The following is a 22817-nucleotide window of genomic DNA, read 5'->3' on the forward strand; positions in this document are numbered from 1 at the left end:
GTCAGGAACATGCGCCCTTTTCTGGCGTTTCGCTGGCGGCGCCAGCTGTGACGTTAGGGCTGATCTAACCTCTTTCACCAGCTTTCTAACGTCCACCCGATTCCTCTTTAACTAGCCTAGCTACGCATGCCTTGCATAGAGGCCTCTGGTACGTAGCTGGCAGTTTTATCTCGCATTTTCTGAGTTTTGTTCTGGGGGGGGGGGGGGGGGTCTTTTTTATCCCCCTGACAAATAAAGCATTTTTGCGGGTAAATATGCAATTTCCATACACAATACAGTGGATATTTGCATTGTATTTTTTGCCGCACTGGCTACTTACGGCCGCTGAGGCTGAGGTTTCAGCTGTCTCTGGGGCTGGAGCACTCATTACTATACCGATGCTGCAGACACCCTGCGACCTGTAGTGCTGGTTTGTTCTGGCTTCTCTTAGGTTCCTAATTTATTTTATTTTTTTTAATTTTCGCGCTCCTGCGCTAAGCCCCGCCCCCTCCTGATGCAGACGCGATGACGTCATCGCGCTGGACACGTGACGCGGCACCCCCGCCTCCCGCCGAAGAGCTTCCTGGAGCACCGCGCTCTAACTTCTGCAGGGAGGACGAGGGGGACTGAGGCTCCCGCTTTGTACCCCCCATGGGCCGCCGCGGGAGGAACATGGCCCGGGGGTTACCACCCCATGTGGCGTCCCGGGAGTCGTCTGGCTTGGAAGGGAGGACAGGCTGACCCACTGCCCTCCGATCCGCCCGTGAGTATGCTTTGGCTGGCTTCTCCACCAGCTCCTCTCAGAGATCCTGCCTCCTGGCAGGACAGGAAGACACTGAGGAAAGTGGGGAAGGGGGGGAGCTTTTAACCTCTCAGTGTGTTCCTGTCCTATCAGGAGGAGGCAATCTCAATTGGTGCTGTCGTGGAGACGACTGGGGAAATTACAATTTTTATTTTTTTGGCAGTTGTGTCAATTTAAAAACAGGTTTTTTTGTACAATGTACATAGGAATGAAGACTTTCACCCCAAAATGGATACCCCTGTTTGTCCTGTGTTCAGATACATACCCCTTGTGGCCCTCATCTACTTAAAGGACACATGGCTAGGCCTATAATGGCCTATAAATTCCAGGCCCCATCGCCCACTTATAGAGCCATTGAGCGGCCAAAACGATAGAGAACCCCCACAAATGACCCCATTTTAAAAACTAGACCCCCTTAATGAATTCATCTAGGGGTGCATTGTGTATTTTGACCCCACAGTATTTGAATAAATCTAAGCAAAGCAGAAGAAAAAAATGACGATTGTCAATTTAAAAACAGTTTTTTTTTGTCCAGTGTACATAGGAATGAAGACGTTCACCCCCAAATGGATACCCCCGTTTGTCCCGTGTTGAAAAAAAAAAACATACGTGGCCAAAATCTACTTATAGGACACATGGTTAGGCCCATAATGGAGGGAACACCCGTTGGATTGCAGGGCACAACTGAATAAATCCCAGGCCCCATTGTTCATTTGTATGGAATAAAAATTGACTCCCTAAAAATAACTAACACCCCCACACCCCTCCGCGCCCTTTTCAGCGTTCCCCAAATCTTAGATAAAAGTAATAATGTGAACTGTGTGGTATTTCCGAAGACGGGTAATTATGGAGGCTGGTTGGGATGGGTACATGGGGCAATAAAACCGGGTATCTCCTCCCCTCTCCTCATGCTTTTTTGGTGGTATTTCGTGACCTCAGTAGCGGGTATGTGGTGTAAAAAGTGGCGCTCTGTGAGTCTCCGTAAGCTTGATGAGGTGCGGCGGTCTCGCACAGAAGACGCTCAACAAGCTGCTCCTGGAACTGCATGAAGGCGAGCGTTCCCGGGGCTTCTTGTAAATTACGTATTACAGGTAGCGGTCTGAATAACGCCGGGCTCACGCAGCCGTAGGTGGAACCCGCTTGCGGAGGCCCGCAGCGGATCCCAGCTGTGAGCCCGGCTGTGACCCTGCGTACGGCCGCGTAATGTACTGCGCATAACTGCGTACTCACACAGGCAGTCATGCGCAGTACCTTTTTTTTGTTTGTATTTCCCGCACCGTCGCTTAGCGATGACGCGGGTACCCGCAGCCCGTATACAACGTAGTTGCGTATGGGCTGCGGGTATATCCGCGACCACGGAGCACAATAGGCTCTATGTTGCAGATATCCGCGGTAAAATAGAACCTGCTGCGTTCTCTTTTCTGCGAGTGGATTACACAATTCCGACCCGCTAATGTGAGCGGAATTGTGTAATCCAATGCGATTGATCTGCGTATTACCGCGGATCAGATGCATGCGGAATCCGTAATTCCTATCCGGGCATGTGAGACCGGCCTAAGGTAGATCGCTACCTTTTTATCACGTGACCGGGGACGGCTCAACGAGGCCACCCGTCACTGCTCCAGGCTCTTGGTGACCGTTGGTCGCTGGGAGCAAGGAGATTTTACGTTTCCTGGGCTCCCCGACTCCTGCGCATGTGTCCGGTGTTTTGCCGGCGGTCGTATGCGCAGGATCCGGGAAAGTTCACGGGAGAAGATCGCGTCGGGGTGCAAATACGGAGGCCTCCGGTAAAAAGTTTCATCTCCTCTCACCGATCGCATCGGTGAGGGGAGATAAAGCTTCACCTTTTTTTTACTTTTACGTGTTCGCCATCATCCATTGGATAACGGCGAACACGTGATCAGGAACCGCTCACCGTGGCCCCCCGTGAAATCTTCAGGCTCTCGGCTAAGTTTTGTAGCCAGGAGCAGGGAGATTTTCAATTATCCTGGCAATTCACGCCTTTTGCGCATGCGTCCGCCATCTTGGCGACGGGCGCGTGTGCAGAAGCTGGGGTAAGGTACGTCATTTCATCCTACCTCACGGATATGATCCTTGGGGGGAGATGAAACGCAAGCTTTTTTAACTTTAAAACTTTTTTTTAACTTTTTTTTTTTACTTTTACACTTTTTTTTCCCTTTTTACAGTTATTTTTAAACTTTACATGATCACTGTCATCCATTGGATAACAGTGATCATGTCCCCGGTATAATCTCTCTGCTCCGGGCTACACATGGCAGCCAAGAGCAGAGGGATTTTAAATTTCCCGGGGCTCGAGCCCGATGTCAATCATCGGGCGCGCATGCGCAGACGGGGATTTGGGTCCCGGGACATCGGGGAGGACTTAGGTAAGTCTTTTCACCTCCCCTCATGGATCCGATCCATGAGGGGAGGTGAAACTGACTTTTTTTAAAAACTTTTTCGCGATCGCCGCTATCCAATGCATATCGATCGCGTGTACCTTCAGGAGCCGGGAGCCAGGAGATTTAAAATTGGCCGGGGGCTCCCGGGCTTGTGCGCACGCGCCTGACGTCATCGGCTGGCGCTCATGCGCAGAAGACCACCGGCGGGTCCGGGAGGACCCGATCTCCGGGGGACTCCGGGGACAAGCCTGGTGAGTATTTTCAGCTGCTCTGATGGATCCGATCCATCAGGGCAGCTGAATCTTTACTTTTTTTCACTGTTTTATTTACTTTTTTGCGATCGGTGCTACGCATGGGATAGCGCCGATCGCAATGGCGGTGGGGTCTGCCCGCATCCTGGGATGACAGCTCCATGCTGTCGGCTACCTGCGGGCACTGACAGCATGAAGCTGTCATGTCCTCAGGCAAGTGGGCATCAATCCAAAGAGGATGCATAAAACTATGTCCTCTAGGATTAAAGCCCACTTGCTGAGGACGTAGTTTCCCGATGGGGCAGTCGTTAAGGGGTTAAACTGTAAACTTAAAGGGGTTGTCCCGCGAAAGCAAGTGAAGTTAAACCTTCTTCTGCCTCGATTAGACGCGCTTGTGCAGTCTGCCTCTTCTGTCCCGTTGAAGGGGCCGCTCCGGCGTGCTGGCGCCGCACAGGTCTTCTGCGCATGCAGAAGAAGGCTTCGGTAGGCACCATGGAGACCGGGACGGCAGCACCGGGGGGTAAGTATATAGCTTCTGTATGGCCAATATTTAATGCACGATGTATATTACAAAGTGCATTTATATGGCCATACAGAAGTATTTAACTTCACTTGCTTTCGCGGGACAACCCCTTTAAGTGCATTTTTAACCCCTTAGTGACAGCTAATTTTAGCCTTAAGAACCACTAAATAGTTTCCCCTTTCAAGTTCCAGCGGTCAGAATGTTTTTATTTTTCGTCAGTGTAGTCGTAGGACATCTTGTATTTGGTGGGACGAGGTCTAGTTTTTTAGAAACCAATTTTGGGTCCGTATAAGGTATTCAGTAACCTAATTTTTCTTCTCGGGTGGTAATGGAAAAAAGTACTTTCACCAATGTTTTTATGGAGTTGACAATGTGGTATGATTCTGTTCCCTTTATTCTACGCGTCATTACTACCAAACTGAGAGGTTTTATTAGGTTTCAGTATTTTTGCACAATATGAACACTTTTGTTTTACAGGAAGCCCGTTTACATGTCGCCACATTCAGGGCCAAAACATTTTTATTTTTCAGCCAATAGAGCTCATCAGGCTGTTCCTTGTGGGACGACTTGTAGCTTTTATTGGTACCATTTTGATGTATATAGGATTTTTTTTAAATTATTTTTTATTTCTGTTTGGGGTAAGTGAGAATCAGAAAACGGCTATTTTGGCTGTTTTTTAAAAGCGTTATTCACTATGCTTAATAAATAATGCATACCAATTATTGATGACTGGCAAGTAGAGGAGTGATTGTATGAGCAAGGGCTCATCATTTTATCCCTTTTCTGGGAAAAAACCCATTTTGTGCAACAATCAGAGAGCAAATATGCTCTCTGTTTAATTGGGAAGGGGGGAGGGTTGTGTGTGTGATAGAAACAAAAATTCATGTCCCCCTCCCCTGGGACAGGTAACTATATAGGGGAAGCACACATGATCTCTGCTGCCCGCTGCTTTCTTCTCCCCCAGTGGTCTGCACACACTGACTGAAAATGACAGCTGTAAATTCAGTATTCCAATCCCATTTTAAACGGCTTTATCTCTGGTCCTTTAAGGGCCATCAACATGCTTCTTAGATTATTTGCTTCCAAATGACATGAAAAGCATGTTGATAGCCCCGATAGAACCCGAGCTACAGCTGTGTAAGCTAGAACAAGCTTTGTTGATCCACAACTGTAATGTCCTTATCCTGCAGAACAAGCAGCGCTCCTCCTAGACTGTACGGGGTTAAAGTCCAACTTGGCATGGAGCTCCGAGTTGGGGAGGTGGACTGCATTGGCCTCTCTATTGAAAGGGTGTTTATTCTGCAAGGGCTGCAGCGTTTCAGGCCAGCACATACGAGGGGGCATCGGGCACACCTCAAACGGGTTCAGGCTGCCTTTACAATAAATTATTTCCAAGCTCACCAATAAAAGGTAAAGCAGTAAGTTGTCGGTGGCGAACACCCGGCCATCTGCGCTCCAGATGAGAGATCGGTCAGTGAGTTTACGCTTGGCATATAGATGTATTGGATAGCAGTCAGCAATCGGCACTGCAGTCATTTGGGATTCTGGTCAGGTTTGCTGTGCTCGTTCTCATGATTGAAGTGAAGGGGGACATTATCCGCCATGCAGGCTTTCATCGGCATGAAGACAAACCTTTATACAGAATTACCCCGAGCTTAATAAACCCATCGCGCGCTGTCATCATCGTAATCCTCATTCCCCACATACACAGATAACATCTTGCAGGCAGCTTTAGTAGATGACCAATGGCAGTATAAATAAAAAAGGCATTTCTATTTCTCCGGGACATTAACTTTCAAACAAAATATAAATTGCCTTCTCCAATTTCTGGCGCAGGGACCACACCGGACGGATGTGGCAACTACACAGGGTGCCAGCCGTGGCCGACGTGCTTCACTAAATTACAAACTATAGAAAACTATTTTGCATTTGCCTGCTGAACCCAGTTTAAAGGGATACCCCGAGAATTGGGTACTGTGGACTCACTGCCGCCCCCGCAGTGAGGAGATGAATGAAGCAGGCGCTTCTCCATTCACCTTAAATGTGAATTAGAGGAATGGAATAAGTATTGCTGGAAAGCGGCCTGTTACTGCAGTAAAAAGTGGGTAAACACTGTACAGAAAAATGGGAATAAAATCCAATTTCATCATCTTCCTTGCGTCTCAATACTTTTGTCAATGTAGTGGATGATACGGTAGCACAACACTCCGCAAGTCCAGAAGGAGGGAACAAACATAGTATACTCTACCAAATGTCATTTTTTGTCCCTAGTTATATGTTAGGTTACACACAGAGGGGCTGGAAAGTGTTCAGCTCAGAATAAAGCCAGCGAAACATAACAGCGCACTCACCAATGATCCCGACAACAAGCTCATCGGTAGTGTCATCGCGCCCTACCAGTAGGGAATAGTCAATGATGAGATGACTGGAGAGGAAGTGCGAGTCACTGTGTATCGAGGCACGAAGGACAGATTTACAGTGGGATCGGATGTACAGAGGGTTGTCCCGGACCATCTTTAACAGGTTTTCATCCAGCAGGACGAGATCGCAGCTCTCCTTTCCTATGTCCGTTTTCACATTACGGTTTCTCAAAGACCCTTTCAGGTCAAAAACCTAGTGTGACCAGATAAGAATATGAGTGACTACTGCGGCTCTTCCTGCTCTCACCATTTCACCATCACATCCTAATTGTTACCTGCCCCATCTTTCGACCATAAAACAGATTTTCCATCACTAAAAGATCCAACTTCTTCTCAGTGTTGTTCTGAGAGTTCTTGTAGCCAATCCGGTAGACTCCCAGTATTTTAGCCAATGCGGTTGGTCTCTGCAGGCACAAACATAAAAGGGATCAGTGCCGATCACACGTAAAAGAAGATCAATGTCAACAAGTGGCAATAAAGTGTGAAGCAGGAATGTAGAGGTTTACAGCGACCCTCTGATTTTGGGACAAACCTCTGTCTCGGGAAAGAATGGGGATGAGATAAATTAGCTGCAGTTGTTGTCCTCAGTAGTGATGAGCGAGCATACTCGCTAAGGGCAATTGCTCGAGCGAGCATTGCCCTTAGCGAGTACCTGCCCCCTCGAGAGAAAAGGTTCAGCTGCTGGCGGCGGGCAGGGAGTGGTGGGGGAGAGCGGGGAGGAACGGAGGGGAGATCTTTCTCCCTCCCCCCCCCTCCCTGCCGCAACTCACCTATCGCCCGCGACGGCAGCTGAACCTTTTCTCTCGAGCGGGCAGGTACTCATTAAGAGCAGTGCTCGCTCAAGCAATTGCCCTTAGCGAGTATGCTTGCTCATCTCTAGTCCTCAGTCATCCCTCGAATCCACCTGCTTCAGGTCCAGTTTTTAGCCATCCATGGTGTCTGCAGCAATTTTCTAACTACCTAAGGCACACTGTGCAATGCGCTCTAATGTAAGATTGTGACCCCTTGTTCAAGAGTTAAGCTTCCTAATAAATGATATCATCTTTATTTGTATAGCGCCAACTTATTCCGCAGCGCTTTCAAGCATGGGAGGAACACAGACAATACAACAATTACATGTGATATACAATCAGTTTGAAACAAAACAGGGTGGGGGTGGTACAAGGACGATGGTGGAACACAGGCAACACGAGCATTACATGTGGAAATCAGTTATGAGAAAGCAGAATAACTATGACCAAGGAAGAAACAAACAAGTGTTACTGATTGGAACAGAATTGTGGACTTGAATTACTAAGCACCTCTGATGCGGCTTTCCTGTTTTGAAGCTTGTGGATCATATTGGGATTAGGGTCTCATCCCAACTAAGCGGGCATCTGTTTCCACTCCATCCACGTTTGGAAGGCTCGTGAGTGCGGTTGGCATTTCTCGTATATTGGTAAAGTTATTACCGTAGAAAGCAAACGGGGTAGGAGAGGTAAGGTGGTGCAGGGGTAGAGGTCGTATGTGATAGGCAGGGTGGAAGGTGTGGGGAGCCGTAGGGAGGGGGCAGGGGGACTGGGTCAGGGGATTTGGTATGCCTCCCTGAAGAGGTGAGTTTTTAAGACACATCTAAAATTTAGTGCATTGGGAATTGACCGCATGCCTTGGGGTACAGCGCTTCAGAGGATGGGTGCTGCTCTGGTGAAGTCCTGAAGGCGAGCACGAAAGGTTCGTGAGTGGATGGGCAGCCAATGCAGAGGTGTCTGAGTAACGGCAGGATAGAAAAATTAGTCTAGCTGCCGCATTTAGTGTGGAATGGACTGGAGCGAGTCTGGTGCGGGGAACGCCAATGAATAGCGAGTTGCGGTAATCGAGTTGGCAGTGGGCATGCTGTCTGGTGGTTAGGATGGCGGCAAGCACTAGAATTGAGATGTTAAGGGGAGGTCGGTTGGAAGGCGGAAAGACTAGAGTCAATTTTAGAGAGGTTAAGGTTGAGAAAAAAAAAGTAGGACAGAGTGTTAGAGACAGCGGACAGACAGTTGGTGATATTTTGGAGGAATAGTTGTCAGTGTAGAGATGGTATTGGAGGCCGAATTTGAGGATGGTTTGTCCAATTGGGGCTGTGTAGATAGAGAAGAGAAGGGGACCGACGATCGAGCGGTTGGGTAACTGACAGCAAGAGGAAGTGGAGAGGAGATAGAGCCAGCGAAGGAGACACTGAAAGAACGGTCAGAGAGGTAGGAGGTGAACCAGGAGAGAGCAGTGTTCTTTAGGCCAATAGAGCGGAGCATAGTGAGAAGGAGGTCATGGTCAACAGTGTCAACTACAGCGGAGAGGTCAAGGAGGAATAGTATTGAGTCGCCGCCTCTCGACTTTGCCGTCATCAGGTCATTTGATACTTTTGTGAAGGCAGTTTCAATCAAGTGTAGAGAGCAGAAACCAGACTGGAGGGGGTCGAAGAGAGAGTTGTCAGAGAGAAAGCATGTGAGGCGGGAGTAGACCAGGCGTTCTAGTAATTTGGAGATGAAGTGGAGGTTTGAGACGGGTCGGTAGTTGGTAGCATCTGGCGGGTCAAGGGTTGTTTTTTTAAGCAGCGGGGATATGATGGAGTGTTTAAATGAGATGGGGAAGGTGCCAGAGGTTAGGGAGAGGTTGCAGATTGTGGAGAGGTGAGTAATGAGAGCTGGGGAAAGGGATTGGAGGAGGTGAGAGGGTCACTAGCGCAGGTGGTGGGGCAGGCAGCAGAAAGGAACCTGGAGACTTCCTCCTCTGTCGTTGGTTCTAACATAGAAAGTGAGTGGGTGCTGGACGCAGTGCTGAGGAGACTGCGATCAGGGCTAGCTGTGCAGTTTTCGGAGATTTCTTTTCAGATGTCGATTTTTTTCTTTAAAATAGGTAGCTAGTTCTCCAGCACTGAGATCCGTCACGGGGGCCTGTTCTTTGGAGCTGAGGAGGGAGTGGAAGGTGTCGAATAGGGTTCTCTCCTTAACCTGATTTATACCAGTAGCAAATATAAAGGTTTCCATCATGTCCTCCTATCCTTCTTTCATCCTGTAACATATATAAAGGTTTCCATCGTGTCCTCCTATCCTCTCCTCCTGTAACATATATAAAGGTTTCTATCGTGTCCTCCTATCCTTCTCTCCTCCTGTAACATATATAAAAGTTTCCATCATGTCCCTCCACTCCCTTCTTTCCTCCTGTAACATATAAAGGTTTCCATCATGTCCCCCTCTCCCTTCTCTCCTCCTGTAACATATATAAAGGTTTCCATTATGTCCTCTCTCTCCCATCTATCCTTCTGTAACATATATAAAGGTTTCCATCATGTCCTCTTCTCCCTTCTCTTCTCCTGTAACATATATAATGGTCTCCATCATGTCCTCCTCTACTTTCTCTCCTCCTGTTACATATATAAAGGTTTCCATCTTGTCCTCCTCTCCCTTCTCTTCTCCTGTAACATATATAATGGTCTCCATCATGTCCTCCTCTACTTTCTCTCCTCCTGTAACATATATAAAGGTTTCCATCTTGTCCTCCTCTCCCTTCTCTCCTCCTGTAACATATATAAAGGTTTCCATCATGTCCTCCTCTCTCTTTTCTCTCCTCCAATAACATATATAAAGGTTTCCATCATGTCCCTCCACTCCCTTCTTTCCTCCTGTAACATATAAAGGTTTCCATCATGTCCCCCTCTCCCTTCTCTCCTCCTGTAACATATATAAAGGTTTCCATTATGTCCTCTCTCTCCCATCTCTCCTTCTGTAACATATATAAAGGTTTCCATCATGTCCTCTTCTCCCTTCTCTTCTCCTGTAACATATATAATGGTCTCCATCATGTCCTCCTCTACTTTCTCTCCTCCTGTAACATATATAAAGGTTTCCATCTTGTCCTCCTCTCCCTTCTCTTCTCCTGTAACATATATAATGGTCTCCATCATGTCCTCCTCTACTTTCTCTCCTCCTGTAACATATATAAAGGTTTCCATCATGTCCTCCTCTCTCTTTTCTCTCCTCCAACAACATATATAAAGGTTTCCATCATGTCCTCCTCTCTCTTTTCTCTCCTCCAATAACATATATAAAGGTTTCCATCATGTCCTCCTCTCTTTTCTCTCCTCCAATAACATATATAAAGGTTTCCATCATGTCCTCCTCTCCCTTCTCTCCTCCTGTAACATATATAAAGGTTTCCATCATGCCTCCCTCTCCCTTCTCTCCTCCTGTAACATATATAAAGGTTTCCACCATGTCCTCCTCTCTCTTTTCTCTCCTCCTGTAACATATAAAGGTTTCCATCATGCCCTCCTCTCCCTTCTCTCCTCCTGTAACATATATAAAGGTTTCCATCAGGTCTCCCCCTCTTCCTTCTCTCCTCCTGTAACATATATAAAGGTTTCCATCACGTCCCCCTTCTCTTCTCTGTAACTTAAAGAAAGACCTGTGAATGTTCTAAGTCTCTGTTCACATCTGCGCTAGAGGCTCCATTCAGAGCCTCTGGCACAAATCCAGCTGGTGGAGTAAGCTTAAGGTACCATTAACAGGGGACGGTCACTACCTCCCCAAATAACTGTCTGAAACAGTGATTTCTGGCAATAGTCGCAGCGTGTACACAGCCGGCAACAGAAATCACTCAGTAATCACTAGTCACGTTGTTTCAGCTCACTTAAATAAAGAGACTAGTGAGCAACTTCTCGCTCACTATAAACAGTAAAGGTACACTCTGCCTAGGAAGAGGTTCCTGCAAAGGGACGTAAATGTCTGTCTACTGTATGGGAAACCACTATCAACTCCTTAGATGCAGCTATCAATGATGATTGCGGCATGTAAAGTGTTCACAGAGGGAGGGTGATCCCTCTGAGGTCATTGGCTCTCCACCATGTCACAAAGGACCAATGGTTTTCATGGCAACCGGATGCCAGACAACGAGAAGTGATAATACCTTGCAGTACAGAAGTACTGCAATGTATTATCAGTGTGATCATAGCATTGCAGGTTCAAGCTTCCTCCAGGGACATAAAAAAATGTAAGAAATAAAATAAAAAAAATCTTGTGTGTGCACTATTCCCCTCTGTAACGGCCCGTTCGATGCCCTCCATCACCTATTTAAAGAACACAACTGGAAGGGAAAAGTGAGTGAACACAGATGTTGCTGTTTAGCAGGAAGTTTTATATCGACACGATTGTAAGAAAGAACTCTGGAAACACGTCTAGTACCGGGGCGGGCACATACTATACCGTACATCACTGCTAATACTACCTCCCATTTACTTCTAGCAGCTGCTATGGATTGAGGACTCCTGTATACAACTACAGCTGCCAGCAGCAGGTGAGCTCCTGCTCAAGTGGACGCTCTCAGACTTTCTTGATTATTCAGGATTTGCAATCAGAACCTTTTAATAGACCTCAGCAGGTTTACCTTCATTTGTACAGCGTTAGTAATGTATATGAAGTAGTGTGGAGCAAAGTCAAGAAACGACTGAACCTCCAGGCGCGGCATCTGCTTCAGAATGAATCTGTCATCTGTAGGAAAAAAAGTGAAAGAAACGTAACTACACAGGTATAGGAAAAACACTAAGACAGCGACAACCGTGCACCGTATTTATTACACCAGTAGTAGGACACTATAATACACGGTTTTGGATTAGAATAGCATATTTCAATGTGCGGTGTTCAGCGGATTGGACAGCACACGGATGGGAAGTCCGAGTGCCTCTAATGCCAGTTGTGAATCTCGGGCAGAAGTTTTAGATCACTTGTGTGCCGGTAGCTTTATTCTGTGGGTCACTGCAGTTAAGGCGACGCGTATAGTTTTCTTTAAAAAAAAAAAAAAAAAAGTAAAAAATTAAAAAAAACCCTTTTAAAAAACAAAAAAATGCTTTTTGCAGCCATCTTTTGACTCCATAACACTTTTATTTGTGTGCTGATTGGTTAGTCTGAGGGCTCTTTTTCGCACGGTAACCTGTAGTTTTTATTAACAATTTTGGGGTACATACGACTTTGATTGCTTTTTATTTCATTTTTTTCTTGAACACGAAGTAACTAGAGATGAGCGAGCGTACTCGGAAAAGCACTACTCGCTCGAGTAATTGGCTTTATCCGAGTATCGCTGTGCTCGGGGCTAAAGATTCGGGTGCCGCTGCGGCTGACAGGTGAGTCGCAGCGGGGAGCAGGGGAGAGCGGGCGGGAGAGAGGGAGAGAAAGATCTCCCCTCCGTTCCTCCCCGCTCTCCCCTGCAGCTCCCCGCTCCGTGTCGGCACCCGAATCTTCAGGGAGGAGCACAGCGATACTCGGATAAAGCAAATTACTCGAGCGAGTAGTGCTTTTCCGAGTACGCTCGCTCATCTCTAGAAGTAACCAAAAAAAGCTCAATTCTGGTATTGCTTTGCGTTTTTCTGACGGTGTTCACGGTGTGGGATTCACAATGCAATATTCCAATAATCTGGACTTTTGCGGACATAGTGATACCACACTTTTTTCTTTCATTTCTCTTTTTTTTGATAAGACAACTGGAAAAAAAGGGGGAGGGAAGGGTTAAACCTTCACAAAAACTTTTTTTTCCCTCCCAATTCTGCTTCATACACAGACACCCGACGTGTGTCGTACATGGACAGCGCACGTCATGATGGGGTTAAGGGCCTATATATCAGAAAACCTCTATCAATCACCCCACTTTAAAAACTGCACCCCTCAAAGTATTTAAAAGAGCGTTTAAGAAGTTTGTTAACCCTTTAGATGTTTCACAGAAATTAAATTCAAAAGTTAGAACATTTCATTTTTTTGGTGCAGATTTTCAATTTCAAAGCAATTTTTTTTCTATAACGGAGCTGGAGTTATCAGAGAAACAAAACGCAGAGTGTATTGCCCCGATTCTGCAGTTACTCGCAGTGCACACCATGACCCAAACACCGGCCTCAGAAATGATGGCTCCTGGGGCCTCCCTTTTATTAGCAATCTTTCCAGTTACCATTTTAGGATTGTAGAGGTCATAAGGTGCCAAAACATAAGAAGCCTCCCACAAGTTACCCCACTTTGGAAACTAGACCCCTAAGGGAATTCACCTGTAGGCAGTTGGAGACCCCAAAATGGGACATTGGCAGTGACATCCTACTAACAGGCAATGGCCTCTACATTAGAAGCCTATGTGACCTGCTTACAGGAGGCCATCAAGGCAAGAGGACCACAATGTCATGAGTCACAGAACACGAAGGTGAGAAAAAAAAATATTTATACTGCACTAGTGCAAGAGAAAATAGTAATAACCATGCAGGCATGGCCAGCCTTAGGTACGGGTACGCCATGTGGTCTCACAGGACACCAGTTACCAGGAGATGTAGGCTAGTGGGCAATTTCACTCCTTTGGTCCACCTGGTCGGATGATCTTCCTTCATGCAGCAGTGTCTTGTGTATCTACATCCATCCTCCTCCAGGCTCTGTTTTCTCTTTGATGTTCCGCTGAAGCACCACTAACAGCACATCAGCATCCCAACACAACCCGGGGGCTGTATCTATATATGGGAGCCCGGTTCTGGTACAGTATTTCCGTACGGGAGCCCGGTTCTGGTACAGTATTCACTGAACTGTTATGGTGTGAGTATGCAGCCATCTTGCTGCTTTCTGTAATGCAGAAGACAGGCAGGCCGTATCAGTGCAAAATATGCCATCAAACGTGAGGTTTGCATGTAAACTTCTGTCTGTCCTTCCTTAAGCCCTATGGCAAGCTCAAAACAGATAAGAATGATGGGTTGTACAAGCCCTGGGGTTAAAATAAAATTGGAAAAAAACTAAAAAGGTAAACCTAATTAGAGCATAGTTCCATAACGAGAGAATTAATAAGAGCCTCGTTATCTTGAGTCACCCCTAAGACTTTCCATGGTGATCTGTGCACACGGCATCTTCTGAAATCCACGATAAACCGCACAGAACACCATTGCCATCTCCACAGCTTGACAACCAATTTTTTTTCCCCTCACTTGACCTTTTAAGTAGCCAAGCACACAAATCTGAGCCATCTAGAAATGTAATAGATGAAAGATTAATCTCATAAGAGTGGCACATCAGCCATCTTTTAGGGATTCTTCAGACTTTAACCCTTGCCAATCCAATTTTGGATTCAGGGTTTTCTAAAAGGCTTTTTCTTTTTGCTGTTCTAAAAAATGGTGCCATCTGCTGGCTAAAGCCAGTGTGTGCGCGGCAGAGAGGCTCTGACTGTGGAGTGGCTGGGCAATAGACTGCAAGAATACCCTGTCGGACGTCTTTTAACATTGAAGCTTTACAAGCTTAATCAGAATGTAGGAAGACGTCACACAGCGGATTGGAAAGGGTTAATGCTGCTATTCTCAGATTTACAATCAGCTTGGAAGGACCACTGATAGGACAGACAGAAGCTAACAAAATGCCAAGCACTAAGCAGTCAGGCTTGGCACCAAGGAGTTAACCCTATATATGCCACGTAATTTGATGAATCTGGCAACATACAAGCTGACTTGATGATCCTCATTTTGGGCCATTCATGAGATGATCCAGCTCTTAAAGCCATGTTATGCCAATCTGTGTGCAAGAAGCTTCCAGTAGTTTTCTTTACAGGACAGATCCCAACAACCCTACTAATAGCAACTGCGATAGGAATCTTCTAAACTCATTACTAATAACTGCTTTACGATAACGGTAACAAATGTTATATGGTGGAAGACAATATGCTCATGGAAGTTAGAATCATAATGGTAGAGTTGGAAGGGACCTCCAGGGTCATCGGCTCCAACCCCCTGCTCAGTGCAGGAGTTACTAAGTCATCCCAGACAGATGTCTATCAAGTCTCTGAAGACTTCCATTGAAGGTGAACTCATCAGTCTGTTCCACTGGGTTATCGGGTCCAACGCCCTGCTCAACACAGGATCATTAAATCATCCCAGACAGATATTTGTCCAGCCTTTGTTTGAACACTTCCATTGAAGCAAAACTCACCACCTCTCGTGGTAACCTATTCCACTCATTGATCCCCCTCACTGTCTAATATCTAATCTGTGTCTCCTCCCTTTCAGTTTCATCCCATTGCTTCTAGTCTTTCCTTGTGCAGTGTGACAGCCCTTCAGCTATTTGTAGACGGTCTTTCTTCCAAGCTAAAAACATTCCCAGCTCCTTTAGTCGTCCCTCACAAGACATGGCTTGCAGACCACTCACCATCTTGGTATCTCTTCTCTGAACTTGCTCCAGTTTGTCTATGTCTTTTTTAAAGTGGGATGCCCAGAACTGGACACAGTATTCCAGATGAGGTCTGACTAAGGAAGAGTAGAGGGGGATAATGATCTCACATGCTCTAGACTTTCTGCTTCTCTTAATACATCCCAGAACTGTGCTTGTCTTTTTGGCTGCGGCATCACATTGATGACTCATGTTCAGTCTATGATCTATTAGTAGACCCAAGTCTTTTTCACATGAGCTGCTGCTTAGCTCAATTCCTCCCATTCTGTATGTGCTTTTTTAAATTTTTCTTGCCCAGATGTAGGACTTTGCATTTCTCCCTGTTAAATACCATTCTGTTAGTCGCTGCCCACTGTGCAAGCTTTTCTAGATCTTTTTGAATCCTCTCTCTCCTCCAGTGTTACAAAGCTAGGAGGGATGGCTGTCATCTGCAAACTTGACCAGTTTCCTCAATCACCTCATCTAGATAATTTATAAAAATGTTGAACACTGGGCCCAGGACAGAGCCTTGTGGTACCCCACTTGATACATTCTTCCACTTGGATGTGTAGTTATTTATGAACTCTTTTGGACAATAAGTCAGCCAGTTGTGTATCTACAACAGTCTCCTTGTCAATCCCATACGTGGTCAATTTTTCTATAAGTATGGTATGAGATACTTTTGTCTTTTAGTAAAGCATTTGACAGAGATACTAGTATCTACTGCTTTTTCCTGATCAACCCAGTCCGTGATTCTGTCATAGAAGGAAATTAGATTATTCTGGCATGACTACTTTGTTACAAACCCATGCTGGCTCTGGTTAATCACTACATTCTCATCCAAGCACTTGCATACATGCTGTTTAATAAATTGTTCATAGATCTTTCCCGGTATAAAAGTCAGAATCACAGGCCTGTAGTTTCCTGGGTCCACCTTCTTACGTTTTTTAAAGATAAAGACAACATTTGCCCTTCTCCAATCTTCTGGAATTTCTCATGTTCTCAAGGAATTTCCACAGATTATGGCGAGTGGTTCAGCAATTACATCTGCTGCATCCTTTAGTACCCTAGGATGTAATTCATCTCAACCTGGAGACTAGAATTCATGTAATTTAGCTAAGTGTTACCTCACCGTCTCTCTGCTTTTAGATAGTCTACATTCTTTTATTTCCCCAACAGCACAGGGAAGATCAGCTGATGTTACATTTACTTTCTCAGAGTAAACAGATACAAAATAGGAATTCAGAAGTTCAGCCTTCTCAACATCATTTTTAACCAATTCACCAATTGAATCTTGTAAGCATCCAATAGCATCTTTGACTTTTCTTTTGATTTTGAAATATCCCAAAATCCTTTTTTATTGCTTTCGGACTCTCTTGCAAGCCTCAATTCATTATTAGCTTTAGCTTCTCTGACACTTGCCCTACAGTTTCTGCAGACCCCATTATATTCCTAAGATATTTCCCCCTCTTTCCATTTGATCTACATATTTTTCTTCCTCTTTAACATGTGTGCAAGTTCTGTGTTCATCCATCCTGGTTTCTTTAAATGCTTCCCATTCTTCCTTCTTTTAGGGATTGTTAAAGATTGTACTTTGAGAATCTCATTTTGCAATATTTCCCAATCTTCTTGGACATTTCTGCTCTTAAGAACATTCAGACATTAGATCCTTTCTACCCTCCGAGTTCAGTAGACCTCAAGGTGGGATTTCAGAAAGGCGGACTTCTGCCCCTTGTTATCCAAAATTCAAGGATAACATGATTACTGCCTCCTTAGGTCCCAGCCACCTGTACTTCCTTAACCATTTCCTCCGTGTTGGTAAAGGCTCATTTAGATGGGACGATTGTCGGGCAAGCGATGCCCAACACTCGTCCCTGCGCTGTAGCACGGAAACTAGTATCGCTGGCTCACTCACAGAGCAGTCAGCAGGGAGGCGGGGGAGGCTGGCTCACTTACAGAGCGGCCAGCAAGGGGGCGGGGAGGCTGCAGGAGATTTCTCTCTTCGCGGTCCCCCACTCCTTTCCATTGAGTTAACATAGTGGCCGTTCAATACTGAACAGCTATTTACACTGCGCGATCAGCGTTCAGCTCATCGTCCATCGTTTATGCTGCATAAATGATGGACAAGACTTAGGTCCAAAATAGCAGATCCCCTTGTTTTCTCTTCTACTTCTTAAAAGATTAGGTTGTCAGCAATAGCGGATAAGAATTTGTTGGATCCATTACTGCTACCTGAGAGAGATTCCCAACAAATGTCTGATACGTAAAATCTCCCATGATCACTATGTTGTGCTTTTTTGAGAGCTTGGCCATCTGATGTAGAAAGAGTTCATCCATATCTTCTGCTTGTCCAGGTGGCCTATAGTAAATGCCTACAATGGGGTCCTTTCTGTTGTTCTCTCTTTGTATTCTTACCCAAACAGTTTCTACAGAACTCCCAGCTCTGAAGCTTGAATCTCAGTGGAGATGAATGTTTTCCTAACATACAACACAACACCTCCTCCCCATTTTTTGGTCTGTTTCTTATAAATAAGTTGTATCCTTCAAGCCTTGTATTCCAATCATGTGTATCATTCCACCCAGTTCCCGTGATGCCTATGACATCATATTTCTCTTCCTGTGTTAGGAGCTCCAATTCTCCTTGTTTCCCATGCTCTGGGCATTTGTGTAGAAACATTTTAGTTGTGATTGATGTCTCTTGATCCTCTACTTTCCATCTGATTATTTCGTCTTTGTCTTTCTTTTCAAGAGCAATAAATTATTTTTTGGGGTATTTTCATCGCCACTTTTCTAAAGCCATAACTTTATTTTTTCCTTCCAATGGCCTTATGAGGTTTGTTTGTTTTTATTGTGGTGAGCTGTAGTTTTTATTGGTATCATTTTGGGGACATATAATGTATTGTATAAGTTATTGTATAAGTTTTCAGCCATGGAGCCCTTTTTTGAAGCAAATGTTTATCGTGGAGCCCCAAAGCGGGACAGAGGATGTGGTCAAGGGAGGGGTTAGGGCGTGGCTTAGCACAACAGGATTTTTACCATCATTGTTATAAAAAGGAAAGGGCCATTTGGGCAATTGATATGCATGGTATTTAAAATTAACATTCTGTGGCATTAAATCCCGCACCTCATGTCAATATCCGCATGGGTTTCGTGCAGATTTTTTCTACAGCGTATGGATTAGATTTTCAAAATCTCATCCACTTTGCTGCTTCAACTACTGTAAATTCTGCAGCAAAATTGCCCCGTGTAGTAAGAGTGGCCCCAGTAGTAATAGTGACCCCCTATATTGATGGCCCACTGCATGGCTGAAGGGAATCCCGGCTGCAGCTATCACAGCTACGGCAGAGGATCACAGAGTTCTCCCACTGCTTTCAGTGGGGCTGGTGCAGCTGCTGCCAGCCCCTTGAAAACAAAGGACGATATCAAAAGATAGGACATGCTGCGATTTTTTTCACGCAGCATTGCAGGCGTGAATACATTGCAAATGAGAATGAAACCATTGAAAATCGTTGGTTTCATAATTATGTGTTTTCATTCACTCTCGCATCGTGAGAAAGTCATGTGATTTTCTTGCCAGTGTGAAGGTGCCCTAAGGAAACGATGCGGGAGTGAGTGAAATTGCATGATTATGAAACCAATGATTTTCAATGGTTTTATTCTCATTTCCGATGTTTTCATTTCTGCAATGCTTCGTGAAAATAAAACCCACAGGGTGTGAAAATTTTGCGATATCGCCCATTGTTTTCAATGGGCTGGCAGCAGCATCGCCAGCCCCATTGAAGACAATGCGGGAACATCGCAATCCTCTGCCATTGCAGTGACAGCCATGCCAGGGGATTCCTTCAGCCCCGTGGGGAATCCCTTCAGAAGCGGCGGGGGAATCCCTTCAGCCGCCGTGTGGGTAAAGAGATTCACCGCAGTGATGCAAGGCTGTTTTCACATGAAAAACATGAGGCCATTTTCACATTCAGGAGTTTCACATGGATTGCGAGGGCGATATAGGGCCGTGAATCACAGCCTGATATTGCCCTCTCCAGTGTGAAGACGGCCCCGCTCTACTCACCGCTGTAGTGGTGTCTGGGTAGGGTGTTCTGAGCAAATGAACGTCCAGGACCTGCGGTCACAATAGCAATGCGGATTACATGACCGGAGCCATTCATTTCAGTGGACTAGCGGGGATAGCAGAATGCTAGTACGTTCTCGTCATCGGTGGAGATTCCAGCAGTTGGTCCTTCACTGATCAGATAGTTATGGCCTACGCTGTGTGTACGGGAGAAGTCATTTACAAAGGACAAGCACTTTAATAGATTAAAGGGGTTGTCCTGTGAAATCAAGTTATACACTTCTGTATGGCCATATTAATGCACTTTGTATTATACATCGTGCATTAAATATGAGCCATACAGAAGTTATACACTTACCCACTCCGTTGCTGGCGTCCCCGTCTCCATGGCTCCGACTAATTTCTGTATCTTGTGCCTTCTTTAGACGCGCTTGCGCTGTCCGGTTTTCTGCTCTGTGGAATGGGGCCGCTCCGGCGTGCTCGCGCTGGATAGCTGGTCTGCGCATAGTCATCGTAGCTCCGCCTCCGTAACGTAGTGCTGATCAGCCAATTAGGTGGCTGTAATCGGCAGTGGAACGCAAGACAGGAGAAGATAATCCACGGTGCACCATGGGAGAAGACCCGTGGTGCACCATGGGAAAAAACCGCGGTGCACCTTGGGAAAGGACCGGCGGCCATCTTTAAAAGATGAAAAGAAGAAACTGCCCGAACGGGGATGCAGGTAAGTGTTTTGTTTTTTTTTAAATAACAAAGGGATTGTTTTTAACGGGGCACAATGTGGGGGTATGTAGAAAAAAAATGTTTTTGATTTCGCCGCGGGACAACCCCTTTAAGATCCTACCTTCTGTTGCATAAAATGCGGCCCCGGACTTTCCGCCTCGAGCTTGCCATGGTACACAATGTGCTAGTGAGCGGATGAAATCCTCTTCACTACTTCCCAAAATTACTTTGCGCATTCTGTGAAACTCTCCAGCGTAATAAATACGACAGTAAAACTTCGCATTGGCATCTGAAAACTCTGTAAGAGAAAGAGAGAAGAAGCAATTCACACAACACTAAGGAAATAATGAGAGAACCGTCCCGGTGGACACATGCGCGCAGCAGGGGCTATTTGTCAATAAGTTTATGCGCTCCCTACCCAACGCTTCATGCATTCAAATGCGGATAGCTTTCCACTAGCTAAATATAGGTGTATGAGCTCCCCTGAACTCCTAACAGCAGGTACAGTAAGTCCCACAAACTCCACAGACTATTGTGGTGCTGACTATATATCTACAGTACTAAAAAATAAGTCAACTAACGGACTGCCGGTTTCCATGGCCGGCTGATATAAGCTACCATCTGCTGCCAAGCTAGTGCATTTTGGCTGGGCGCTTTTACGCTGCGCAGGAAAGATAGTCCTGGAACTATCTTTGCTGGCCAGAATACAGCCGCTGCAATAGATTCCTATGGGAGCCAATGACCGCTGCCGGAGAAAGGAGGTGGGAGGGCCCCTTGCCGGCTGTTTGCAAAGGGAGGGGGCAGGACTGGGTGGGAGCTAGTTGCTAAGCTTCCGCCCCGTATCATTGCTGGAAGCCGACAAGGGATGGAGAGGGGGTGAGGGCTTAGCACACTAGCTCCAGCCCCACCCCCTTCCCCTGCCAAAAGCTGGCAGAAAGAGGGAAGGCAGTTTAGCAGAGCTAAGCTGTCTGCCCCTGCCCGATGGCATTGCGGGCTGGGCATATATGCGCTGGGCTGTCTGAATGGATGCGGCAGATTTGCGCGCCCATTCACGTATTTTTATGGTGTCGGCAGGCACGCGTAAAAACACCTACGCTCGTGTGAAGATTGTGTGCTAGGAGGCACCAATCATGCAAAAGGTTGACCGTCAAAAGCTTGGTATCCGATATTGGAGTGGCCTTTGGTCTGCCAGACCTCTTCCTGTCAGTTTCCTCCAGTTTCAAGTGCCTTTTGATGATATAGGAAATATAGTAAAAAATAAGCTGACGGCCACCTTGGCTTTCTTGGCATTTTCTCAGTAGGGCAGACCTGCATCTCTAAGGCCTCCCTCACACAGGGCGTTTGCAGAAACACAGCGTTTTTCAACGGTGCGTTTACTGCAGATTCCACCCGGTTTCAGCAGCGCTGGCATACTTTATGCCAGCGTTTTAGCTGTGTTTTCAGCTCGGCTGAAAACGCAGCCAAGGATGCTGAAAAGAAAAAAAAAGTAATACTCACCTAGCCGCTGCAGTCTGGGTCGTGGCTGCTGGTGTCTGCCGCTAATCCGGGCTTCCTCTGCACTCCCAAGTCTATTGCCGTGGGCCAGGTTTGAGAACCCCGCCTCCAGCAATAGAGTGCTGTGATTGGTTGTCGGCGCTGGCTTGATGCTCAATCACAGCCCTTCATTGACTGTTTCAGGCAAGCCTCGAGGGCATCGAGCGCGCCGACAACCAATCACAGCACTCTATTGCTGGAGGCGGGGTTCTTAAACCTGGCCTATGGCAATAGACTTGGGAGTGTTGGAGAAGCCCGGATGAGCGGCAGAGACCAGCGGCTGCGACCCGGACCGCAGCGGCTAGGTGAGTATTACTTTCTTTTTTTCCTCTACTTCACAGAGGCAGAAAAAGGTCCTAAAGTAATTAGGACTGTTTACCACTAGGACCCAAAATCTAGAGATAATAAAAATTAACCTTTATTAAATTATCTAAAAATACAAACAAACAAAAATTTCAATAGACGATAGGGGATATGTGAATGTGCCACCAATCACAGTTCAAGATCAGTACCGTTCGTGAATCTTAATATACTTTGCCTCAAGCTATATTCAGTAGGGTATCCCTTAGTTGTGTAGCTTAAAGAAAAACTCCAACGAGAGGTTCCCCTTAGCTAGAAAACTAAATGTTTTTTCACTAGAAATAGATGTAATTCTCGTAATCCAATATGAAGTTAGTGAAAAAAATGTCGCATAATATCATGCAACAATCTTCCCAGTCGCCCGACGCGTTTCGTCCACTATGTGGACTCCTCAGGGGCTTTGATAGATTTAGGTATACTATTCATAAAGGGAAGTTGATGGTCGAAAAGAAAGGGTTATGATCCGTAAATACGGATGATCATATGTGGGGTACTGTTTCGTATTGTGTACCCAACTGTGGAATTACGTTGTTCAGAGCAATTGTGCATAACCTGGGGTAGAATCAGCAATCCCAAAGCCTTAATGAAAAGTAAAGCCTG

At 45.9% G+C, this 22817-nt stretch overlaps 1 protein-coding gene across 4 annotated transcripts in view; it reads right to left on the reverse strand.

The window, feature by feature from the left end:
- Positions 1-22817, reverse strand: part of PIKFYVE (phosphoinositide kinase, FYVE-type zinc finger containing) — a 201609-nt gene that overhangs the window by 11972 nt on the left and 166820 nt on the right. For all 4 annotated transcript variants that reach the window (XM_066577221.1, XM_066577220.1, XM_066577223.1 and 1 more), the window contains 4 exons: positions 20446-20622; positions 11781-11884; positions 6653-6781; positions 6309-6570 (listed from right to left, as the gene is read on the reverse strand). In XM_066577221.1, coding sequence (XP_066433318.1) covers positions 6309-6570; positions 6653-6781; positions 11781-11884; positions 20446-20622 — 672 coding nt within the window. The remainder of the gene's footprint in view (positions 1-6308; positions 6571-6652; positions 6782-11780; positions 11885-20445; positions 20623-22817) is intronic.

This window comes from Eleutherodactylus coqui, chromosome 8, assembly GCF_035609145.1.
Source record: "Eleutherodactylus coqui strain aEleCoq1 chromosome 8, aEleCoq1.hap1, whole genome shotgun sequence".
NCBI lineage: Eukaryota > Metazoa > Chordata > Amphibia > Anura > Eleutherodactylidae > Eleutherodactylus > Eleutherodactylus coqui.